Source organism: Triturus cristatus, chromosome 3_1 (genome assembly GCF_964204655.1).
Source record: "Triturus cristatus chromosome 3_1, aTriCri1.1, whole genome shotgun sequence".
NCBI lineage: Eukaryota > Metazoa > Chordata > Amphibia > Caudata > Salamandridae > Triturus > Triturus cristatus.
In genome coordinates, this window is record NC_140583.1 from 65,946,583 (window position 1) to 65,970,987 (window position 24,405).

At 47.4% G+C, this 24,405-nt stretch overlaps 1 protein-coding gene across 2 annotated transcripts in view; it reads right to left on the bottom strand.

Annotated features, from left to right (window-relative positions):
- The window catches only part of ALKBH3 (alkB homolog 3, alpha-ketoglutarate dependent dioxygenase), a 294,093-nt gene that overhangs the window by 249,988 nt on the left and 19,700 nt on the right, over positions 1-24,405 (bottom strand). For both annotated transcript variants that reach the window (XM_085643461.1, XM_085643460.1), the window contains exons 2-4: positions 13,034-13,132; positions 11,133-11,242; positions 6,758-6,792 (exon numbers count right to left, since the gene is read on the bottom strand). In XM_085643461.1, the coding sequence (XP_085499587.1) occupies positions 6,758-6,792; positions 11,133-11,242; positions 13,034-13,106 (218 nt within the window). In that variant the 5' untranslated portion in view covers positions 13,107-13,132. The remainder of the gene's footprint in view (positions 1-6,757; positions 6,793-11,132; positions 11,243-13,033; positions 13,133-24,405) is intronic.

Sequence of the window (24,405 nt, forward strand, 5' to 3'; positions counted from 1 at the left end):
AAGTGGACGGGGCCCTTCAAAGTGGTCGAGCGCAAAAGCCCCGTCACTTACCTCATCGACATGGGGACCTCCCGGAACCCCCTTCGGGTCCTCCACACCAACCGACTCAAACCACACTTTGTGCGCTCAGAACTCAGCCTCCTGATGGCTACGGACAGTGGGGCAGAGGAAGACTCCGAACCCCTCCCGGATCTTCTGAAGACTCAGGAGAATGACGGCTCCGTGGACGGGGTCCGGCTCTCTGACGCCCTCACTTCGGAGCAACGCCAGGACTGCCGGAACCTCCTGCTGCAGTTCGCTGCCCTGTTCTCCCTCACCCCCGGGGTCACCCCTTGGTGTTTGCACGACGTAGACACCGGGGACAGTCCCCCTGTCCGACACCGGGCCTACCGCGTACCAGATCGGGTACGGGCCTGTATACAAGAGGAAGTGGCCAAGATGCTCACGATCGGGGTCATCGAGCCCTCGGACAGTCCCTGGGCCAGTCCGGTTGTATTGGTTCCCAAAGCCGCTGCCCCCGGCACCGCACCTGAACTGAGATTCTGCGTCGACTACCGGGGCTTGAACGCTGTCACCCGGACCGACGCTCATCCCATCCCCCGAGCAGACGAGCTGATCGACCGGCTGGGGGCCGCCCGCTACCTTAGTATCTTCGACCTAACAGCGGGCTACTGGCAGATCGGCCTCACACCCAGGGCTCAGGAACGGTCAGCCTTCTCTACCCCCGATGGCCACTATCAATTCAAGGTCATGCCCTTTGGCATGAAGAATGCCCCCGCCACGTTTCAACGCCTTGTGAACCAGGTCTTGGCGGGGCTCGAAGAGTTCAGCGCTGCCTACCTGGACGATATCGCTGTATACAGCCGCCACTGGTCCGACCACCTCCGTCACCTCCAAGAGGTCCTACAAGCCCTCCAGCGGGCCGGCCTCACCATTAAGGCCGGCAAGTGCCAAATTGGCCAAGGGTCTGTGACCTACCTTGGGCACCAAGTGGGGAGCGGGCTGGTGGCCCCCCTACAACTTAAGATTGCGGCCATCCAGTCCTGGCAGCCCCCCGTCACCCAGACCGAGGTCCGAGCCTTCTTGGGGCTCACCGGCTACTACCGGCGGTTCGTGAAGGACTACGGCAGCATCGTGGGGCCCCTCACGGGTCTCACGTCCAAGAACCAACCGAAGCGGATTAACTGGACTCCTGATTGTCAAGCGGCCTTCGAGAAGCTGAAGGCCGCCCTGTGCACCGCCCCTGTGCTCCAGGCCCCCGATTACAGTCGGGAATTTGTGGTGCAGACCGACGCCTCCGACCACGGCATCGGGGCCGTCCTCTCTCAGTTGAACCCCGAAGGTCATGACCAGCCGGTGGCCTTCATCAGTCGACGTCTCCTGGCCCGAGAACAGCGTTGGAGCACCATCGAGAGGGAGGCATTTGCAGTAGTGTGGGCCCTCAAAAAGCTCCGACCCTATCTCTTCGGTACCCACTTCCGGGTACAAACCGACCATCGACCCCTGCAATGGCTGATGCAGATGCGGGGGGAGAACCCAAAACTCTTGCGCTGGTCCATTTCCCTGCAGGGAATGGACTTCACCGTGGAGCACCGACCAGGCCAAGACCACGCCAACGCGGATGGCCTGTCCCGCTTTTTCCGCCTCGACGAAGAGAGTCCCCAAGGAGATGGGTGACTCTCCCCGCCTTCAGCTGGGGGGGACGCATGTTGGACAGGCCACATGAAGGGCTTGCTCCCTCCCCGCACGACAGGGCCCGAGCTCCGGCCCACCAGGCATACCCCCGCGACAAGCACCTGTACCCCGTCTCCCGACGGATCTCCTGCCCTCGGACCACTACTCATCACGGGGTCCAGCCCCACCGGCTTCCCCGGCCGGGTCAAGCCTCCATCTTGGGCCCTGCACCACGCGGCCGCGTGGCCTCACCCCGACCCCAACCCCGGGCCTGGCCGGCCCCGACATCCCGGCACCACCATCCACCCAGGAGGTGAGCGGACCACTTGGCAGGTCAATGGGAGGACGAGGTGTCAAAGGCTCTCCCCCGCCAGGTGCCGATCGCCCCCAGCTCCCCCAGGCACTGGCTCCACCCCCTGCTGGGTGTCTGGACACCTTCATCCCGGACCCTCCGACCTCCAAGTGCGAGGGTCCGGACATCAAAGGGCACCAGCCCTATAACTGGGGCAGCTCCGGAGCAGGAAGGCAGTTGTATCCTGGAGTCGAGAGACACCGAGTGAACTCAGCCTTGACGGTCTACTGGCGCTGCCGTAGCCCGCTCTTGTGACCATCGTTCTGCCTGCTGGCGCTGCCGCGGCCTTCTGCAATCTCCATCCTCACCGGGACCTGCTGGCGCTGCCGCGGACCGTACATCGATCATCTTCCTGGGACCTGCTGGCGCTGCCGCGGCCCGTTGCACCAACCATCTTCACCGGGACCTGCTGGCGCTGCCGCGGACCGTACATCGACCATCTTCCTGGGACCTGCTGGCGCTGCCGCGGCCCGTTGTACCAACCATCTTCACCGGGACCTGCTGGCGCTGCCGCGGACCGTACATCGACCATCTTCCTGGGACCTGCTGGCGCTGCCGCGGCCCGTTGTAACGACCATCATCACCGGGACCTGCTGGCGCTGCCGCGGCCCGTACCACCTAACCACCAAGCTCGAGGATTGTGAGCTCATCATCTCATCCGAACTACCTGACTGGTGAATAGACTGTCCCGCTACCCCCTTTCCTACCTTGCGAGACTCGAATCGAGGGGACCCCTGAGTCCAGACCTCCTTGTACCATTCAACCGTACCTTAAGAAGTGCTTATAAAGAACACTGAACCTTATCCGTGTGTGGTATCTGTCTGTGGGGGGGGAAGTTACTTGTCTGTACGATCGCTGGAGACGGTTCTCCCCGGAGACCTCTCCTCCTGACCCCGGCCGACCCTCCCGGTCCGTCTACCTTTTCTAACACCAACTCACAGTCAACTTAGAAACTGTTACTCCAAAGGGTTCAGTACCGGATACTTACTGGGACTTTCGTGCCCCCTGACCTACGCAAAAGCAATCAGAAATGGGCACATAATAACATAAGCATGTTACAAAACCTGTACGTATATAGGGTAAAGTACACCCTAAAACACAGGAAGAGGATAGTGCAAATAATTGAGGACTTCTGCGAACCAATATGAGAACACTGCCGAAATCAGGGGTAATTCACAATATTAATGTTACTTATGCCAAAGGCCTTTCTATGCTATGAAAGCATCGCCCCCAGTACTCTCTGAAACGCTTGGTCTCATCCTCCTTGTCCAAGAGATATCCCAGCTGTATAAACGTACCCTAAATTCGGAGGCTGCGGTGTAAACTAAACACACAATACTCTGCTGTGTGACAATAAGTCCCTTTCAGAACTGGATGGAGTTTGCATCAGGTGAAAGCAGAGAAGTAGAATGAGTGCTTTCTTGCACTGAACTCCTGCAGCTTCAAGGACATCATTACTTGCCTGTAAGCATCATTGCGCAGCTCATTTCTGTTGTTGGGTCATACGTTGAACATAATCCTTCACAGTGTTGGCTCAGAGACTGTAACTTGTCTCCTCAAGGATCCCTGTGGATGCTAGCTCTAGGTAAGCCTGGACGACCCTGTACTATTCTGTGGCCTTCGTGACTCTGAGCATTAGACTGAGCCTGACTCCCGAAGAAGTGAACCAGACTTCAGATCTCACAAAAAATCTGTCCCTACGGATGCTCTGGAAAGCAAAACTGATTTGTATATGGCCAGGTCTAAACTGGGGTGGCATGGGGAGCAAAAGAATGATGGATGTAACCCAGATCTCTTGACTGGGGGTGAATGTTTTGATTTGTTCTGCATTCCGTCCATCAATTGTGTGTCTTTTGCTTTCTCGCCCCAAGTGCGCCAGGTATGCCCAGGCGTGGGTCCTGGGCTCACTGTGCCACTGGAATCAAGCTATCCTGGCTGAAGGGGGTGAAACCCCGAAACCGTTTCTAGGATGCTTGTTTCCGGTCCAGGGAGGACCTGGCTTGGCAGTTCGGGCTGGACTGTTCCCATGAGGCACAGGGTCAAAACTGATTTGCATATGGCAAGGGCTAAACTGGGGTGGCATGGGGAGCAAAATAATGATGGATTTAACCCAGATCTGTGACTGGGGGTGAATGTTTTGATTTGTTCTGCATTCCGTCCATCAATTGTATGTCTTTCGCTCTGGAAAGCAAGGCTACTGCCATTCTGTGAGTGAAAGACAAGAACCTAATTTCTCATTTAATGTCCATCTTGCTAGCAATGGAGGAGGGAGAACCATTTTATAACACAAGTTCTCCCAGAAAACCAATTAGCGTGATTTTCTATAAATCAAATTTTCTCTTGGCCTCAACTAATGCCAAAACAGAGGGCCCAGTGACAGTAGAACCTCAGCAAGAAGGGCTATAAAAATGATCATTTTGAAACTATAAATTAACTGCAGTGGCTGCTCTCTCTCCTTATTCAGAGATCAGAAGACATAAGCGAAGCCAAAAAATAACACAATCTTTATTCACACAAAGGCCGCACATGGATGGGTAACGTCTATCATCAGAGATGTGTACTTGAGAAGAGGTTCTCAAATGATTATTTGGTCAGCTGTTGAACCACAGCTTCTCCATTTCACCATTGAGAAGAAGGAGAACTTCTAACTTTGGCTGGTGAATAACTACTTCGTCCTCCTGTGTAAGTTGGGACAACTCTGGAACGGAAGCTTATGATAAGTTTCAGGTCCGTTCACATTTAAGCATGTGTCACAACAATTCATTAGCACCTTCTACATTATCGACTTCTCATGCAATCTTTCACATTTGGCAAAATATCTTCAGAAACTTCAAAAAATAAAAAGGAAACTTTAATGTTCTAAGGAGAATTTAAGCCAACCGACGGAATCCCGACCCGAGGCCGCAACAGGTACTAGCAGAGGACAGAGAAACTTGACGAACGTGTGACTACAGGTCCTGCCCCCATGCGGGATTCATGCGTACATGGCGAATTCACCATAGTTCTTACAGCAGAGCTAGGAGGATACAATCCCCCTCCTCAATCGCACCTTAGCACGTGCGACATTTGTTATTTCACTTGGCCAGGTAGACTTCACCTGACCACCAGACTGTTTTCTAACACACATCACCTCACAGGTCCTGAAGAAAGCCAGCATGCTATAGAGACTGGCTGAAACACGTAGACCTATTCCCAGGACATTAGGAGTCATACCAGAAACTCTACACATATCCGCCCTTTTCTATTTTAACCCTGTCATAGGGCCCACCATTAAAATTACCCTTAATTACTAAAAGGGATCTTATAGACCGTTTTAATATCACTTTCACTGCATCATATTGCACCCCAAAAAACCAGCTCCGCTGTAGTTCAGGCGTCGTAACACAGCCGAGGTGCACTCGGCACCTTGGGTGGGACCCAATGATGAAGCATGCCACCAACTAGGTTGGTGGGTGAGGATTTTCATAAAAAAACAATTGGTTTCCCACAACATAAACATCTGGCTTCAAGGATGTGAGCCAGTTCTTCTTGACTCACAGTGGCCAAAGGGTTTTTGCTCCAGCAAAACTTTATTGATTTTGCCTTTGGATAAGGCTCTGTAGCCCTTGATGTTACAAACTGCCATGGCTGGCTACAGGTCCAGCATTTAATGAAACTATTTCTAGTGCAGAACATCAGCACAATAACTTTACCTCAGAATGATTATGATAAACTATGTTAGACATGCATCAGCAAACCCAGCCGTTTTGGCGTTCACCACCAGACTAGTGGCTTTGTCAATGATTTTGTCATAGTTTTTGAAAAACATTGTTGGGGAAGCTGCTGGACCTTCATCTATTGAAAAATAATTGGCAAAAATCAAACCTATATTTAGGTTCTCAAAAGAACTACTTTGTGTGTAGATGTGCTCCTAGAACAATGAAGGTAGGCAACAGCTAAAGTGCGCTGACCCATTGCCCCATGCTGAATGCTGTACTGGGCAGGAGAAAAATGTGAATGACACACTAACAGACCAATAGATGAAGAGGACTGGCTTAAAGCTACTATAAGAAAGTATATTAAACAAATAATTTTAGCAGAATCAAGAGGTCTTAGCGGACACCAGATCTAAAAAATAAATAGAGCAAAAAGCCACATCAATGTACGCTAGAAGGTGTGTGCCAGTAGTTCACATCAGATACTTTCAGTGTGCTAGTTATCTCATGACTGGCCATTAATCAATACAGAATTTAGGATGGAAAAATAATCAGTTGGTGCAGAACTAAATCCGACTGCTGAACCCCAAATTTTTTTCCAGAAGTCAGAAAAACTCTGCCTATGGGGTACACGCAAAAGATAGTTACTTTTTCCAGATCCAACCACTAGATTGCGAAATAATGCACACTTTAATCTAAAACAGTCTCAAGTCGCAAAATTATTGCTAAAGGTAACGGGTTCTTTTGTTGTTGTTGCGTAGTACCATTAATTAGCAGCCGCTATAAAGACACCTGCAGTGACAAAGAAATCCTCCTTGGAGTGACTTTGCAACCGCCAACAACTAGACATGGCACAACAACTCAAGCTTCTTACAACCCATGGAGTATCCTAGCAACCCTACACAGGCTGGTGCATGCACAGGCCCTCATTTCTCTTTCACGTGATGATAACGGAACCTCACTGTGTTCCTCAACAATCCTGGTCTCACTCCAAGAACCCAAAACATCTCAAGCTCTTTAAAACGTTCATACTCACTCGATTACTCTTGGCTCTGGGATTCTGCGTGTTACCTGAAAGACAAGATAAAAGTATACTGGTTGAAAAACAGACATTGGGTCATACAGAAAGATTAAGGTGAGAAAGAGCTGAGTGGAGATGGGAGACTCACATCTAAGGTAAGTGCAGCTGCGGAGAGCCAAGGTCTCTCTGCCTCACCATACTCACTAGAGTGATAGCAGTATCGCTCTGATGGTGTGCATATCCCTCTCAGGGAGGCGTCCGCTGCAGAGTGATCCTTGTTAAGTCTCATTCTTTCTTTTTTTATTCTTTTTTTTAAATTATTATTAAGCAAGAATATGTTCGGCACCACATTACAACTGTACATAACTCTGTATCTTATACAAAATCTGAGTAACGACAGCTTGTCACGTTCACAATTGGGTTCATATCAAAAACATCAACAACCATCGGGTCACTAGTCCATTAGCGTTGGTCTTTTAGTTATGTCTCATTCTTATCGGTTAACCGTCTCCTGCTACCAATCCTAACAGATGTTTGACGAAAAGCAGTTTTGTTCCCCTTGTCACTTATCCAACACTTCTCCTTAAGCCTCAGCTAGAACCCTCCGATACAACAGCATGGCTATCTGGATGGATAACATTGCGCTACACGAACAGTCACAGTCATTGAAACAGAAACTTGTGTGACCCACCAGCCTTAGGAAGGTAAAGAAGCATACTCAGTCCTACAGCCTGCTCGGTACTGCAACTCACTCAGATTGGTACCAGCTGCTGCATTACCGGATTTAAACAATGTGGAACTTGGCCTAATTGCGTTTCCTAAACTTCCATTTTAACAATCTCTTCACTCTTGTTATTCGCTCTTCCTCTGAATTATGCGCAACATCTCTCTCCAATGGTTTCCTACATTTGTTTCCTGAATCCTTCACGTACTAGAAGACCTCATCTGTACTCCTCTTGACTGTTAACTTACTTTCCACTCTTATTACTTTCTAAGAATCAAACCATGATGGTCAAGGTTAGGTAACTTAAGGGCATCACTTAGGGTGTGGGCTAGCAGGAGTTCTAGAGTAATTGCCAGGGCTGCCATCCCATCAAACCTGCAACTCGTGTGTCCCATTTAGATCTCTACTAGGGCTGTTGCTTTTGCAGAGTCGACAGACACTCTATTGCTAAAAACCAATGGCTGGATAGAACTGCCTGCATGTCAGGGCCACTGTTTATTTTTAGAAACAAACACCCACTTTAGGTGGAGGGGCATGTGTTCTGACTAAGAAACAAAGAATGCTGAGAGTGCTGCCACGTTGTAGCAGCCTGCTTGGTATTGAGGTACTTGGGAAGTCCTTGCACTCAAGGTACTTTACTGGGAATATAGTGGTGGGGACTCAGTCTACCTGGCTGCCACCAGTCACTGAATAAGCCCATTAGTGTAGGGTTATTCCTCATTGAGGATGGAGAAATCACTATCAAGACTCTAGCCGATGTGTCACATAAAGAGCTTCAGACCAGTCTCACTGCTACTGAATTCTTGTTTCTAACTGAGTGAGTGGATGTAGAAGGAGTACCTCATGCAGTTCTTCCATTCCACGCCCTTCGACAACATGGCAATGGCAGAGAGATTCATTTAGTGTAATAACATTAATTTATTCTTGGCCTGAAGTGAGCAGATCAGAGGTAAAGCCAACACCATGTCTTGATTTGAACTATGTTCATCAAATCTGGTGAACGGCTTGAGCACCATGTTTAAGTTGTATGTTACCAATAAAAGGCTTACAGAGCTATCCTTGTTCTTATATCTAGACTTCACAATATATTATATGCACATAGATGGTGAAGATCTTGATCCTGTAGTTTTAAGTGCAATGTGCAAATCACTGCAAAATGTAAAAAAAATATTGCTAAAAAGAAAACAAACCAAGTTAATAGTACTAAAAAGAGCTACATAGAAATCTACAAATATTTTGCTAATGATGAACTGGATGTCAATCATTAATCAAGGGGGGGGGGGTGACTAAAGCTTGTCTTTGGAAGTCTCTTTTTCATGCTGTAGATGAAGGCGCCCTGGGCCAGCCCAAACCTCTTCCAAGCTCTGATGGTCACAGAAGAGCCAACCCTTGATCAAGGTTTCTTCCAGGCTGGGCCTGTGGTGGACCTGCAGAGACCTTTAAGTAGCCTAGCCTCCAACTTAGCCGGATCATGGTGGGAGAATTAACCAGGCTACTGATGTTCCAATGGACACACAGCGCTGCTGAAGAGCAGAAGTCCTGGTGGTTTGGTAGAAAGCAGCTGAAGCTATCAATTCTGCTGCATGAGGTCTAGAAGGAACATCTCAAAGCAAAAATGAGATACCCCAACTAGAGGAGACATCCCAAACTTGCAACAGATACAATCCAGTCTCTTGTAGGAGTTACTGTAGCATATGTAAGCTACAAGCTGTGTACCAAAATCAGGGGAAAGAAGTGAGGAATCGAAATTAAGAAAGAAAGATTCAGCGCAGTAACATAGCTGGTCTGTGTACATGGCGTGTGCGAGAGGGACTAGAGTGAGATTATTGTATTATTGCGTTTCACCGTAAAGCAGTTGTTGTGGTACTGCAGTGGGCACCTTCTTTCTGCTACAGCTGTACTGCTGGTTTACTTATTCAACGCAGATGTTGTGTTGTCCCCTTTACTCAATAAAAACTGTGCACCATCAGGAGTGAGAACTGGTCTATCTTCTGAACAGTGAATTTTACAATGGAACCGGCAGTTTTATTGTTCGCTTCACAAGAAGCTTTGATGAAGTGGAGCAAATGGAAGGGCGTTAGCAACACTACAGCAGCACTGCCTTAATGCAGTCTGACAAAGAGGGCAGAAAAGCATTGGAAAGCATGCTTAAAGCATCACGTTTCAGGTGCCTAGAATGCTAGAAATTAATATGGAGTCATTCAACATTTGAACTGTTTCAAAAGGTCCTATGCAGCGTTTGACCACTGCTACCCTGTAATAATATTTAGAAAAGAGTAGGTGAATGACCACCATCTGTGTCCAGGAACTGGTTTATTCAAACATTTAAATAAAGCCCTCTTACTTTCTAATCTATTAATAGTCTTGTAAAACAGAGTGATTCCTAACAGAGTAAGAGTGACAGGTAATGAGATTTGAGAGAAAGTGCAATACACACTTTCTACGCTTGAAGCAGTCCAACATAAGTCAGTTGAGCACACTGCCAGTGGGAAAACACGACATGCCCTGCATTACTTTTCCTTTAAATTGAATATGTGCTTTATAAGAATCACTGCAAAAAAGAGGTCTATAAACACTGGAAAAAATACAGTTCTGTCTAATGGGGGGGGGGGGGGGAGGGGGTTAGGAAGCAGAATAAACACTGATAAGCACCGATTTCAAAAGGTTTGGAAAACACTAACAAAACACCATTGAAATCCACAACAAAAAAACTGTAAAAACAGGACAGCCTAAATATTTGCAACAGTATCAAAAACACAAGATGATGGGAGGAATGGCTGTACATAGTAAACCACAGACAATAGCTAGGGGTAGCAAGTAATGAGCTTGTGTCCTGTTTGTAATCCGGATGCTGCATTCCTCACTCTGTAACGTGAGCTCTTGGGTCACTCGGCAACGCTTCCCACACACAGAGGCATGTTTGTGCGCCAAAGTAAACACAAACAAGCACTTGCAATGCAATAAGTCTTGCATTTGCAAGTGTTTAAGCTATTGGCATTATAAATGGCAAGGCCTTTTATTTATGTGTTGGTTTTGAAAACAGATAAATAAAAGGCATTTTCATTTACAATGCCAATAGCTCAAACTCTCGAGACCTATTGCATTGCAAATGCTTGTTAAATTTTGAGATGTAATCCAGGTTGGAGAAGGACTGGCTTAAAAAACATTGCCACTAGAAAATGGTAATTGTTGTAAATATTATTTGAAATTTTACTTTCTTGAATATCTTAGACTCCAGTGTAAGGGTGGTACAAGGAGGATTTTGTTAATCAATGTAATTTGAAAAGCAGTGAATTTTTTCTTCTCTTTTGTAAATTAATACAACACATACTTTCCAGGGAATGGTTTTGAGACAGTGTGTTCTTCCTGCGAGAGCGGGTGTCCTAACGTCGGCTGTTCTCAACGGAACCACAGGACATGTTTTGGGATATCCCCCAGTGATCCCGATAGACACATATGGTCAGCGCCATCACTTGTCAGAATGACAGCGCAACACTGATTTTTTCTTTTACACAAATTGCAATTAACAAAAAGACGACTCATTCTACAGTCTATCATCTGGAGTGAGAAAGCAGAGAAAGCTACTGACATTGTGTCAACAAGCAGGTTCTGCTATAGTAATGATGCACAGAAAGCAAGGAACTTCGAATTGCTTGTTTTACGTACCTCGGCTGGCTCCTTAAACACAAACTGACTTTGTGTGGATGGCTGCTCTCTACTCCATCTTGTGAGTCCTGGGTTCTCTGAGGGCATACGTGGTCCCCCAGCTGGAGTGGCTGAAGAAGACAAAGATCACAATATTTCAGGCTTAATGCTGCGGCCTAACATTTCAGAGCCTGGCCACACATCCATTAGCTGCCAATACTGTCACTTATAGTATCCACGGCCAATGCAACCATAGAAAGCCCTACTAGTGGACTCCTGGACTCTGGCTCTGATCCACCGACTGACCCGATACTCTGGCTCTTTGCCAGCTTACCCAGTATCGCGGAATTAACAATTAATTAAACAAATGTGGAAGAAACACAGAATGTGCGTTTTTCCAGCAATATTTTCAATGGAAAACCAACTCGACCCTATTCTGAGTCAACTCAAATATAGCTGGCCAGACACCACAGAGTAAGCTTGAATCCCAGGGAATTTTTCTCCAAAAACTCTTTTGACCAACTGACCGCCAGCAAGAGAGCTATAGGTTCATCCCCTTGTGGCATTCTTCCCTTGATAATCCCAAAGACAGAGAGATTTGCACCTGTTCTGAAAGTAAGAACATAATGTGAGGAATTTAACGCATCACGGTAAAAATCCCCAGGTGTCTCCTCCTTGAACACTAGGAATGGACCAGTGCCACGTGATCTTTGAAAAATCACTTTAGAAGCAGCTACCAGCACAGCAGGTCTCTTCTGATATGAGGTCTAAGCTAAGGCTGGGCAAAGCACTACGCTACATTTGCGTAGTTTGCGAAGTTTGCGCTACTTCGCACTACGCGAATTGCACGTAGCACAGTGCAAACACATGTAGCGTACCGTTGCGTAGTGCAGCGGTCATATTTTGCTTGCTTGCGGTCCTCAACGTCAAGTTGGCGACCGCGAGCAGGCAAAATGACATCCCGGCGAGACTTTTTCCTCGTTCGCGATCAGCAACATCAAGTTGGCGAACGCTAGCATGGAAAATAAACCTCTCGGCGAGATGCTCAAAGCGGGGAGGTCAGGTTTCTCTTTGCGAGTGGTCGTGTATGCTCGCGACTGCTCGTGATGAAAAACTACCAGTCCGCGTTGAGAAAGCTGCCGCTCGAGTAAAAATCTACTCGAGCGGCAGAAAACTACAGCTCGCACTGTGCAAGATGCCGTTTTCAATGATTGCACAGTGCCGGATGCTTGTCCGCACTGTGCAATCATTGAAAATGGCATCTTGCACAGTGCGAACAGGGTACTATGCAGCTCGCATAGTGTGAACTGCACTTTGCGTAGCTACGCGTAGCGCTACTTCGCGAACTACGCCCAGGGTTAGTCTAAGCACCAATGTCACTGAATGGTGTTTACGACCAGAAATTACATTTTATTTGCTAATGCAAAAAGTATGATCAGTTGCAAATATGTCAGATGTGAAAGAAGAAAGCAGAGTATGTTATCACTCTAGTTCTAAATGATGGTTGATAAATCACAAAGATAGCTGTGAGCTCACAGCAATGTAGTACTTTAGTCGGAGAAATACTTAAAACCCTCTACAGCTCTAAGAACCTGAAATGCTGTGCCTGAAGAGCAAACCCGGCAACAATAAAATAAAAAAGAGGCCAAATAGCCGCACTAAAATATGAATACACGTCTTACTCAAAGCTGCATTCAAGTATCAGCTGCCTAGCCATCCCAGAACCTCAAAACATTAAGAAAGGACCCGTGTGTTCCTCTCCGAAATGAGGTCAGCTAGAGGGCTTCTCTCCCCGAGAATGCGGCCCCATCCATGCGAAGCCCCTCTGCTTTTACATATTTCACCCCAAACATGACTAACATCCTGAGAGCTCGAGTGAGGCCATCTATGCGTCACGGGCCTCAGGCTTCGCTAATACTTGCCTGCATGAGGGGGTGCCCGGAGCGGGCCTGCCCAGCCCCCCTGCACGCGAGCCCTTCTCCTCTTGTCTTCCATGTTAACATGTCACTGCGTCTTCGTTCCTGCAGAAAAAAAGAATGAAACGTTTTGAGTTATTTAACGATTTGCTCTTACAAACAGTTAGATCAAGCTGAGAGCACAGGTGTCAGTTAAATAGCCAGAAGAGCAGATGTCGTAGCAGGAGGGAACCCCTGGGATCGGCGTGCCCACTTTTTTAAAACTTCATTTTTACTTAATTAGTGTAAACCCGTTCTTATTCTTTGACAAAAGGACAGCGATGGATTTGTGAATGGGTTCCAGGCTGGTGCGGCTCGCGGATTTCTACAAAGCTTGTTGTCAGCCAGAAAAAGGGTCACCACCAGAGAGGGGCTCGTGGCTTTTCATACACACTCTCCCTCTGATGCAGTCATCATCACTGGAAGGGGGCAGGGGGGCTGCATGGAGTCTTGAGTCTCCATCACTGGAAGGGGGCAGGGGGCTGCATGGAGTCTTGAGTCTCCATCACTAGAAGGGGGCAGGGGGCTGCATTGAGTCTTGAGTCTCCATCACTAGAAGGGGGCAGGGGGCTGCATGGAGTCTTGAGTCTCCATCACTGGAAGGGGGCAGGGGGCTGCATGGAGTCTTGAGTCTCCATCACTGGAAGGGGGCAGGGGGCTGCATGGAGTCTTGAGTCTCCATCACTGGAAGGGGGCAGGGGGCTGCATGGAGTCTTGAGTCTCCATCACTGGAAGGGGGCAGGGGGGCTGCATGGAGTCTTGAGTCTCCATCACTGGAAGGGGGCAGGGGGCTGCATGGAGTCTTGAGTCTCCATCACTGGAAGGGGGCAGGGGGCTGCATGGAGTCTTGAGTCTCCATCACTAGAAGGGGGCAGGGGGCTGCATTGAGTCTTGAGTCTCCATCACTAGAAGGGGGCAGGGGGCTGCATGGAGTCTTGAGTCTCCATCACTGGAAGGGGGCAGGGGGCTGCATGGAGTCTTGAGTCTCCATCACTGGAAGGGGGCAGGGGGCTGCATGGAGTCTTGAGTCTCCATCACTGGAAGGGGGCAGGGGGCTGCATGGAGTCTTGAGTCTCCATCACTGGAAGGGGGCAGGGGGCTGCATGGAGTCTTGAGTCTCCATCACTGGAAGGGGGCAGGGGGCTGCATGGAGTCTTGAGTCTCCATCACTGGAAGGGGGCAGGGGGCTGCATGGAGTCTTGAGTCTCCATCACTGGAAGGGGGCAGGGGGCTGCATGGAGTCTTGAGTCTCCATCACTGGAAGGGGGCAGGGGGCTGCATGGAGTCTTGAGTCTCCATCACTAGAAGGGGGCAGGGGGCTGCATGGAGTCTTGAGTCTCCATCACTGGAAGGGGGCAGGGGGCTGCATGGAGTCTTGAGTCTCCATCACTGGAAGGGGGCAGGGGGCTGCATGGAGTCTTGAGTCTCCATCACTGGAAGGGGGCAGGGGGCTGCATGGAGTCTTGAGTCTCCATCACTGGAAGGGGGCAGGGGGCTGCATGGAGTCTTGAGTCTCCATCACTGGAAGGGGGCAGGGGGCTGCATGGAGTCTTGAGTCTCCATCACTGGAAGGGGGCAGGGGGCTGCATGGAGTCTTGAGTCTCCATCACTGGAAGGGGGCTGCATGGAGTCTTGAGTCTCCATCACTGGAAGGGGGCAGGGGGCTGCATGGAGTCTTGAGTCTCCATCACTGGAAGGGGGCAGGGGGCTGCATGGAGTCTTGAGTCTCCATCACTGGAAGGGGGCAGGGGGCTGCATGGAGTCTTGAGTCTCCATCACTGGAAGGGGGCAGGGGGCTGCATGGAGTCTTGAGTCTCCAACAGAGTTTGCCCGATAGCCCTTTGTTCTAGAGGAGTACAGAAGGCTGCCCATTAGCAGACTGAGGAGGGCAGCAATGCCTACCACTGTGAATAATCTAGGATTTTCTCCAAGAACGTGGTCTCTCCATTTGCAAACCACTGACCAGCAAAATCCACATAAGCTGCCAGGGATCCCCATGTCATGCTCCACTCTTTCATCTAGGTCCGGATTTTTTGCTAAAGGCTCTTTATACTCTGAAACTTGTAATATTTGTTTTTTAATGTATTGCTATAGGGCTGTGGATACTCGGACTCATGACACCTTGTAGGATCATTGTCCACGCAGACCCCGCCCTTCTGTCATTGCCCAGCCTGCTCGCAAGGCCTTGCCTTCTACATCACTGCCTTCTTTAGAACATAGCAGAAGAGAGCACTGCAAGAAATCCTGGACACTAAACCACCGTCTGATATGGCACGAACTAAAAACCTGGCTCTCCAAACAAGCGTGGAAAGCAGGGATATGGCGAGGAAAAGGGCAAATGCTACCCTACAGCATCACATGCATCCGCCTTGCAACAGTGCTCTTCCATGCATCCGCTTTGCAACAGTGCTCTTCCATGCATCCGCCTTGCAACAGTGCTCTTCCATGCATCCGCCTTGCAACAGTGCTCTTCCATGCATCCGCCTTGCAACAGTGCTCTTCCATGCATCCGCCTTGCAACAGTGCTCTTCCATGCATCCGCCTTGCAACAGTGCTCTTCCATGCATCCGCCTTGCAACAGTGCTCTTCCAAGCATCCGCCTTGCAACAGTGCTCTTCCATGCATGCGCCTTGCAACAGTGCTCTTCCATGCATCCGCCTTGCAACAGTGCTCTTCCATGCATCCACCTTGCAACAGTGCTCTTCCATGCATCCACCTTGCAACAGTGCTCTTCCATGCATCCGCCTTGCAACAGTGCTCTTCCATGCATCCGCCTTGCAACAGTGCTCTTCCATGCATCCGCCTTGCAACAGTGCTCTTCCAAGTATCCGCCTTGCAACAGTGCTCTTCCATGCATCCGCCTTGCAACAGTGCTCTTCCAAGTATCCGCCTTGCAACAGTGCTCTTCCATGCATCCGCCTTGCAACAGTGCTCTTCCATGCATCCGCCTTGCAACAGTGCTCTTCCAAGTATCCGCCTTGCAACAGTGCTCTTCCATGCATGCGCCTTGCAACAGTGCTCTTCCAAGTATCCGCCTTGCAACAGTGCTCTTCCATGCATCCGCCTTGCAACAGTGCTCTTCCATGCATCCGCCTTGCAACAGTGCTCTTCCATGCATCCGCCTTGCAACAGTGCTCTTCCATGCATCCGCCTTGCAACAGTGCTCTTCCATGCATGCGCCTTGCAACAGTGCTCTTCCATGCATCCGCCTTGCAACAGTGCTCTTCCATGCATCCGCCTTGCAACAGTGCTCTTCCCTTGTTATAAAAGATGCTGTCAACTCATCAATATACCAGCTGAAACTCAGGGTCAAGATGCCCAATTGGGATAGAAACCGGTTCCTCCAAAAGCCTAATGGTCTTTCCTGTTCATAGCTCTGTAAGAGATGAGCTGGAACCCAGCAGAAAAGTAAATGTTCAGCCACTGGTTTACCAGACATCCTGTCAGACCCACCACATTACAGCATTGCCGATGATAACGTGGGATGTCCCAGTAGTTATTGGTAAGATGTCCAGACAGCTAGAGACTGGCGGTAAACACACCCACAGAGATGCAGAACAGAATAGTAATCTTGTGACCAACAATGCGGTTTCAGCTTTACTGCCAAACAGCTAACACGGCCATGGCCTGTTACCTTAGTACATGCCCTGTTGGCCTAAAGGGTCCTCCTAATAACCTTCTAGTACTGATGAAATCTGTTTGTGGAACATGTGTAAGGGAAGAGTTAAGGGGGGCGGGGGGGCGGGCGGAGAGAATGAGTGTGTGTCAATGTGTGTGTATTAAAACAAACCCAGATTTTTGGAGGGCAAATGTTGTGTAAACGCCTGCAGAGTGCCTTCACCCCCTAGCTGAAAAAGAGCATAGAGGCAATTATTCCCAATAGTGTCCAGGAGTGGTAATGTATGGGGTTAGTGTAACAAAGGTCCCCTTACTATTTCAGTTATCCCTATTGTATGTCATTGTTAAGTCCCCTTATACGTGTACTAAGGCAGAACACCCAGCGCTGTTCTTATTCAAACAGTGTTACCTCATTGTTCACATGCTCAATGACTGGCCACTGTATGTCTAGTATTGCGTGATTCGCCTCTAGGTAATGTGATGACATTTTTGTTGTCGCTTTTTTGCATTTGACATTGGTCTTATATGCTCCAATACGTGTTTTCATTGGGTGTGTGGTCATCCCAATATAATGCATACCGCATGAGCAGGTGATCATATAGATCACGTTCTTGCTGTTGCAGTTTATGAAATGGCGTTGTTCCGTGTCATTGTTGCAAGTAATATTTCTGCTTGTTTTGGTCAAATGACATACACTACAGTGTCCACAAGGGTGGTGACCCATCAGTGGTGGGTGCAGGGTGTTTGATGTTTCTACTTTAGTTGCTCATGGCCTGGTATGTACCACCATATCCCGCAAACTCTTTCCTCTCCTGTGCGAAAACATTGGTTTCAGTAAATTCAAGTGGCCGCAGTTGAGTATGCACCAATGTTGATATATTATCTTGGTTACTTGGTTGGAGCCAGTGTTGAACGTAGTTATGCATATTGGTCTCTCTTCCTTTGGTTTCTGTGGTGCAGGTTCCAAAGAGCGTCCCTCTAATTCCTGGCTAGTTGAGTGCTTTGTCCTCTACTCTAGATGGATAGTTCCTTTTAATTTTTTTACACAGATCCTGTGCCTGTTCCTTGAAATCTTTTACATTTGAGCAGTTTCTTCTCAGTCGCAAAAACTGCCCATATGGGAGATTGTCCCGTATGTGCTGCGGATGGAAACTGTCTTATAGGAGACCGTTTTTTGCTGTAGTTTTGAAATGTGCTGTTGTTTTCAAACTACCATCCTGAGGCAATATGTTCAGGTCCAGGAACACTAGTTCTTTGTTGGAGATAGTACTCTGGTAGTTCAACCAGGTCATGAACTTGTTGGCCGTTTCCCTATCGCCATTCCTGTTGACTAGGACGTCGTCTATATAGCACTTTCATATCCTGATGTAATGATGGAAAGGGTTATTTATGTGGAGGATCTTATGTGATTCCAAATGGTGGACATACAGGCCAGCTACACTGGGGGCGATGGTGCTGCCCATGCTGGTCCCGTGCTTTTGAAGGTAGAGTGTGCTCTGATATTGGAAGAAGTTTCTGGTGAGTGCTAATTTGCAGCACTCCATCACAATGTTGCGTGGGGTTTGGTATCCCCAGTAAGTCCCGAAGAGTACATCCTCTATGACCCGTAAAGTTTCTTCATGCGGGAGACTCATGTAGAGGCTTTCTACATCCAAGCCCATCAGGAGTTCGTTTGAGGGGTCAAAGTTCATATCCTGTAGGAGCCTTTAGCACATCTTTGGTGTCTTTTAGGTAGGGGTAGGTCTTTTGTACGAGAGGAAGGCATCTGCAAATCTGGACAAAGGCACCAAAATGAATCCTATTCCCGATACAATTGGACGTCCCGGGGGTTGGTTTAGGTTTTTATGGATTTGGGGAATCGTATAAAAGTAAGGGATTATAGGTGATTTGTTGGTAAGAAATTCACCTTCTTTGTTCAAGATCGTCATGTGCGAGGGCTTCCTCTACCATGCTAGCGATATGGACTCTTATTGACTCAGTGAGGTCATTTATCCGGACCATGTAGTTCCTAGGGTCTTGTAAAAGGTGTTGCCATTCTTGGTCCTAGGCTTCTGAGGTCTGGATCACTATTGCTCCCCCTTTGTCAGCTGGCTTAATGACTGAGTTGCTGTTGTTCGCCAGTTCCTTGATGGCTTGTTTCTGTTCCCTTGTGGTGTTGTGGAAAATGCGGTGGTTATCCGGGTTGATGTCCTCGATTTCTTTCATTACTGCCTTTTCAAACGCTAGTAGCACCGCTGGCAACATGATATTAGGGGGTATAAAGGTCGCTTTCACCCCGAGTCCTGTGTCATCTTCCTCTCGGATTTGTGGTTCTTTTTCACTGAAAAAAAGGCCCTGAGTGTCATCATGAACTCACTGACTTCCTTACAAAGTTTAAATTTATCAAGTATCTCCGTGGGTACAAAGCTTAAGCCTTTTTCCAAGATTCCCTTTTGCGCTGGAGTCAAGACTTGGTCAGTAAGATTCACCACTAAGTGGTCTTTCTGCTAAAGGGGGGGGGGGGAGCAATCTATGTGTACAACTGTTCACGCTGCCACTGTTATGAGTTCTTCTTTTGAATTGTAGGTAACTCATCTGTTTCTAACGCCTATGTTGCGTGGGCGACATAAGTTTGCATGTACGGCTAAGTGGCTGATATACGGAAGCTACTGCCACTCCTTAAGAGACAACACCAGAACTGATAAGGAAAATGCAGCCGGCTCCTGGGCAGGGGGTGGTTGACACATAATTCGAATGCAGGTTATATTAAATTGACTTCAGGCCAAGCACGGATTAACAATCTGCATATGCTCACGAACTTCTGTGTGTAATGTATGCTGCCGAAACGTGTATTCTCTTAAAAAAAAAAAAAAACAATAAAAACAGATTTGCAAAAAAAAAAACGAAGTGGTCTTTCTGCTGGTTGTCAGTTGGTTCCTCAGGGCCCCTGCCATACTCCTGGTTGACACCCCTGAAGCTTCCTCTTCCGTAGCCCTATGGACTTGGCTCCTTTTCGAATCCGACCCCTCCTGGGTCCTGGGCCTGTCCCTAGAAAAGAGTTCTGTGGATAATCTGGGAATTTCTGTTGGGGAATGTTCCAGTTGTTGTAGGGTACTGGTGTGCCATAAGGACAAGGAGGTAGGCGGGGGGGTCCTTGGTAGGGGCCCCATCCTCGTGTCCCTCTGAAGTGTGCTCTTCCACCCTGGCTTCTCATCCCTTGATATCCAGAGCCACTGTGTCTGCTCGAGCCCGAGCTGTTGGAGTCTGTGTCTGAGGAGTCCCGGTCAGTGTTCAAGTCCTGGTGATTAGATGATGGCACGTAATCTTCTCATACATAAGGGTACACCTTCTCATGTCTGAATCATCCTGTATCCTTTTTTAGTTTGGTGTATTTGCTTTGTTTTAGGGTGGCTTCAAATTCATTCGTCTGGTTGAGTTCCTCAAGACATTTTTTCAACGCAATGGTTGGTAACTTTTTATAAAAAAATTTAAATCTTTTAATTGAACAATACAACAGTTCCAGATAGATACATAATACATGAATATTCGTCATACAGTTTATGGACATCAGTTTATCGGGAGTATAGGTAGGTTCAGACAATGGGGGGCAGGGATTTCACAGAATCCCACATAGCAAATGTGTTTCAGTGCGTGGACCCGGATTCTTTCCCTCCTGGCCATCTCTTAATATAGGATCTATATTTCTCCCAGGGACCCCATATCTTATCCCACTTCTTGGGACAACCTCTGCTCTCATATACCACACTCTCCGCCAAACGACACCAATCCAAGTCTGTTTTCCAGTCAGCTACTGTGGGAGGTATCTGTGCACCCCACAAGCATGCTATGTTGCACTTAGCGATCCCGGGTGCCAGCAATAGCCACATGTTGGTGTGTGTAGGTCATCTTTCCTCTCCAGTAATACCCAGCAAAAACCAACCTGCCTCCGCTTGGATGTGAGTCCCCACCACCCCCGACATTACTCCAGCTACTTTTCCCCCAATACCGTTGTACTACTGAGCACTCCCATAAAATATGAAAGAATGTACCAGGCAACCCACAGCCTCTAAGACAAATGTACGAGTCCACGCGTCCAATCCTATGCTGAAAAGTGCGGGAATACTATGCTCTATGCAGGAGGCGTAATTGAATAGTCTGAATCAGGTTGGTAACTTTTGAGGCGTAATTCAATGGTTTGTATCTCGGTCTTTAATTCCTGGGAAATGCGGGTGGCAGTTTTTATTACGAGGATGAGCCAATCCTGTGTACAGTGCCAGGAAATTAAAGACCAATCCTTCTTGAATGCCTTGTCATGCTGAAAGATGAATGGTTCATTCTTGACTAACAGACCTTGCGGGCAGCATTTGCCCTTAAATATTCAGTCATCATTAGCCCGTGTAAGACTGTCTTGATCCTCCTTAGTGTGGTCAATTCATCCCATTCGCATTTGTCAGGGCTGGGTTCTGGGGTATTAGGTCCCTCAAAGGACCAATGGTGGCTAGGATACTCTTGACCTCCTCTTTGGAGAAAGTGAGGCCTGTGATCTCAGCCATAACAGAGTGTGTGTGCTGTCTCACTGCAGTGAGATCAGGTCTATTACAGACAAAAAACAAGTAAAGGGGAGGGCTACCCCCTTGTAAATAGGCAGAAAGGAAAAAAAACTCCCACAGCTGCATGCTGTCTAAATAGTAAACACTAACAAGAAAGGAAGAGAAGAGGTTCTGTAAATTGTGGACTAACCCTCCTCTATAAATCTTAAAAAAACAAAGAAAGTTCACACTTTATTTGTAGAATAAAGCTATCCTTCCGAGACCAGTTATATAGGGAGTGTATAGACGACTGTAGGTTTTCCTAAAGATGTATAGGAAAACAGAATGTTTTGTTAAAATAACTTCACCCACCAAAAGGTCCCTTGGTGGCATACTTCATCATCGGGTTCTTCCCGCCCAGCTGCGGGACGGGCGTGCTGCGACTGACAAAGACGTGGGAGCACTTATTAGTGAGGAGATACTATGTGTTGGTGTGAGAGTGTAAGGGTCAGAGGGAATATGGTGAGAAAAAATACCTGGCTGAGAGGAAACTAAATTTTAATACTCTCTATAGCTGGTATTAGTAAAAATGGGGAGTGGAGGATGTATGCTATAATGATCTGTTGCCTCCCTGGTCTACATGTTTCGGAGCCTTCCCCTTGGCTTCTCTTCAGGACCAAAACGGTTGATCCCTGCACCACTCTTCAAAAAAACAATATGGTCTGCCTGATCAATGTCAGTCTTTTGTGCATATTATAAAACATGCACTCATACAATACCCATTTGGTATATTCCTGTAAATCAATCTGGAAGGATAGAATAAAACACGATTATCACAGCAATATATTTTGTTCAAAAACAACAAAACCTAACGTGTGGAAGGTCAAGGTAGTGATACATTTTCTCACTAGTGCACGACTACTCATAATTCATTCACATGGGTGCCGTGCTGCCCTCAGTCACGACGTACAAGACAATACAAAACAAATAACATGAAACACACACTCTATAGTGATCTTTATCTGTGGTAGTTAATTCCATGTTTAGTGATCTCGTGGTTTCTCCATGGTATATATGCGGGAGAAACATAATGCGACTGATTTCCTCAAGAGATACTATGTGGGATAAGAGTACAAGGACAAATGTAAAAACAGAGTTAACGTACACTTTTGGGGCCCATCGAAAGCCCCATGAGCTTTTTCATGGGTGGGGATGAGCGATTGTAGTCAAACACTGCGGGAAACAAAGGGTTGACTAAATGAGAAATGAAGTTGTTTAGAGAGAAACAGTACCTTATTACTCAAGATGCTCGTTGCCTAAGGGGGTCGGCTGTGTCCTACTTACGTCGTCAAAGCTGCTCAGTCACCCAAGCAAATGCCTACCCTTGGCTCCGATGAACAAGGTATGTATGCCGCGAGGCTGCTGAAGTAACCAGTAGCTTTCGCGTTGTACACGCATGTATTTTCAGGTGCTGGGATGCTAACCTTCGGAAAATGGCCGCCCTGAGGTGGCTAGCATTTCCTTGGTACTCACGGTGACTTCAGTTTATTGCGCGTACCAGCGTGGGAACGCTAGAATGCGAACACACCCACAATGGCACCATATTATGGAATTACTTCCTGGTTGGTTCATAGTTCTTACGGAACCTAGTACGCTGTTGTGCACTATTTATATTGATTGAAACAACAAGACAATAATCTGTTTTAAAAAAAACAATGATCAATTGCAAAAACGGCCCATGCAGTGTGTACAAAAAAATTGTAGTATATGTTATATGATGAAACTGATCCAAATCCAAGCTAATCAATTTGAATCTGCATGCACCATAGTGTATGGAGGACAAAAGGTACAGAACTTGTGAAACCTAAACCAAGCTACTCAATTAGAAACTGCATGCACTATAGTGTGTTAAGGACAATGGTACTGAGGTACAGGGTTTGTAAAATATTAATAAAATAAATATATTAAAACAAACCCTGATTTTTGGAGGGCAAATGTTGTGTAAACGCCTGCAGAGTGCCTTCACCCCCTAGCTGAAAAAGAGCATAGAGGCAATTATTCCCAATAGGGTCCAGGAGTGGGAATGTCTGGGGTTAGTGTAACAAAGGTCCCCTTACTATTTCAGTAGTCCCTATTGTATGTCATTGTTAAGTCCCCTTATACATGTACTAAGGCGGAACACCCAGCGCTGTTCTTATTCAAACAGTGTTACCTCATTGTTCACATGCTCAATGACTGTCCACTGTATGTCTAGTATTGTGTGATTCGCCTTTAGGTAATGTGATGACATTTTTGTTGTCGCTTTTTTGCATTTGACATTGCTCTTATGTTCTCCAATGGGTGTTTACAATGGGCGTGTAGTCATCCCAATGTAGTGCATACCGCATGGACAGGTGATCATACAGATCACGTTGTTGCTGTTGCAGTTTGTGAAACGACGTTGTTCCCAAACAGTGTCATTGTTGAAAGTGATATTTCTGCTTTTTTTGGTCAAATGACATACACTACAGTGTCCACAAGGGTGGTGACCCATCAGTGGTGGGTGCAGGGTGTTTGATGTTTCTACTTTAGTTGCTCATGGCCTGGTATGTACCACCATATCCCGCAAACTCTTTCCTCTCCTGTGCGAAAACATTGGTTTCAGTAAATTCAAGTGGCCGCAGTGAAGTATGCACCAATGTTGATATATTATCTTGGTTACTTGGTTGGAGCCAGTGTTGAATGTAGTTATGCATACTTGTCTCTCTTCCTTTGGTTTCTGTGGTACAGGTTCCAAAAGAGCGTCCCTGTTATTCCTGGCTCGTTGAGTGCTTTGTCCACTACTCTAGTCGGATAGTTCCTTTTGTTAATTTTTTTACGCAGATCCTCTGCCTGTCCCTTGAAATCTTTTACATTGGAACAGTTTCTTCTCAGTCGCAAGAACTGTCCATACGGGAGATTGTCCCATAGGTGCCGCAAATGGAAACTGTCATACAGGAGGAGACAGTTTTTTGCTGTAGTTTTGAAATGTGGTGTTTTCAAACTACCATCCTGAGGCAATATGTTCAGGTCAAGAAACACTAGTTCTTTGTTGGAGATTGTCCTTGTGAATTTGAGATATTCATTCTGGAAGTTCAACCAGGTCATGAAGTTATAGGCTGTTTCCCTAACGCCATTCCAGATGACTAGGACGTCGTCTATATAGCACTTCCTTATCCTGATGTGATGATTGAA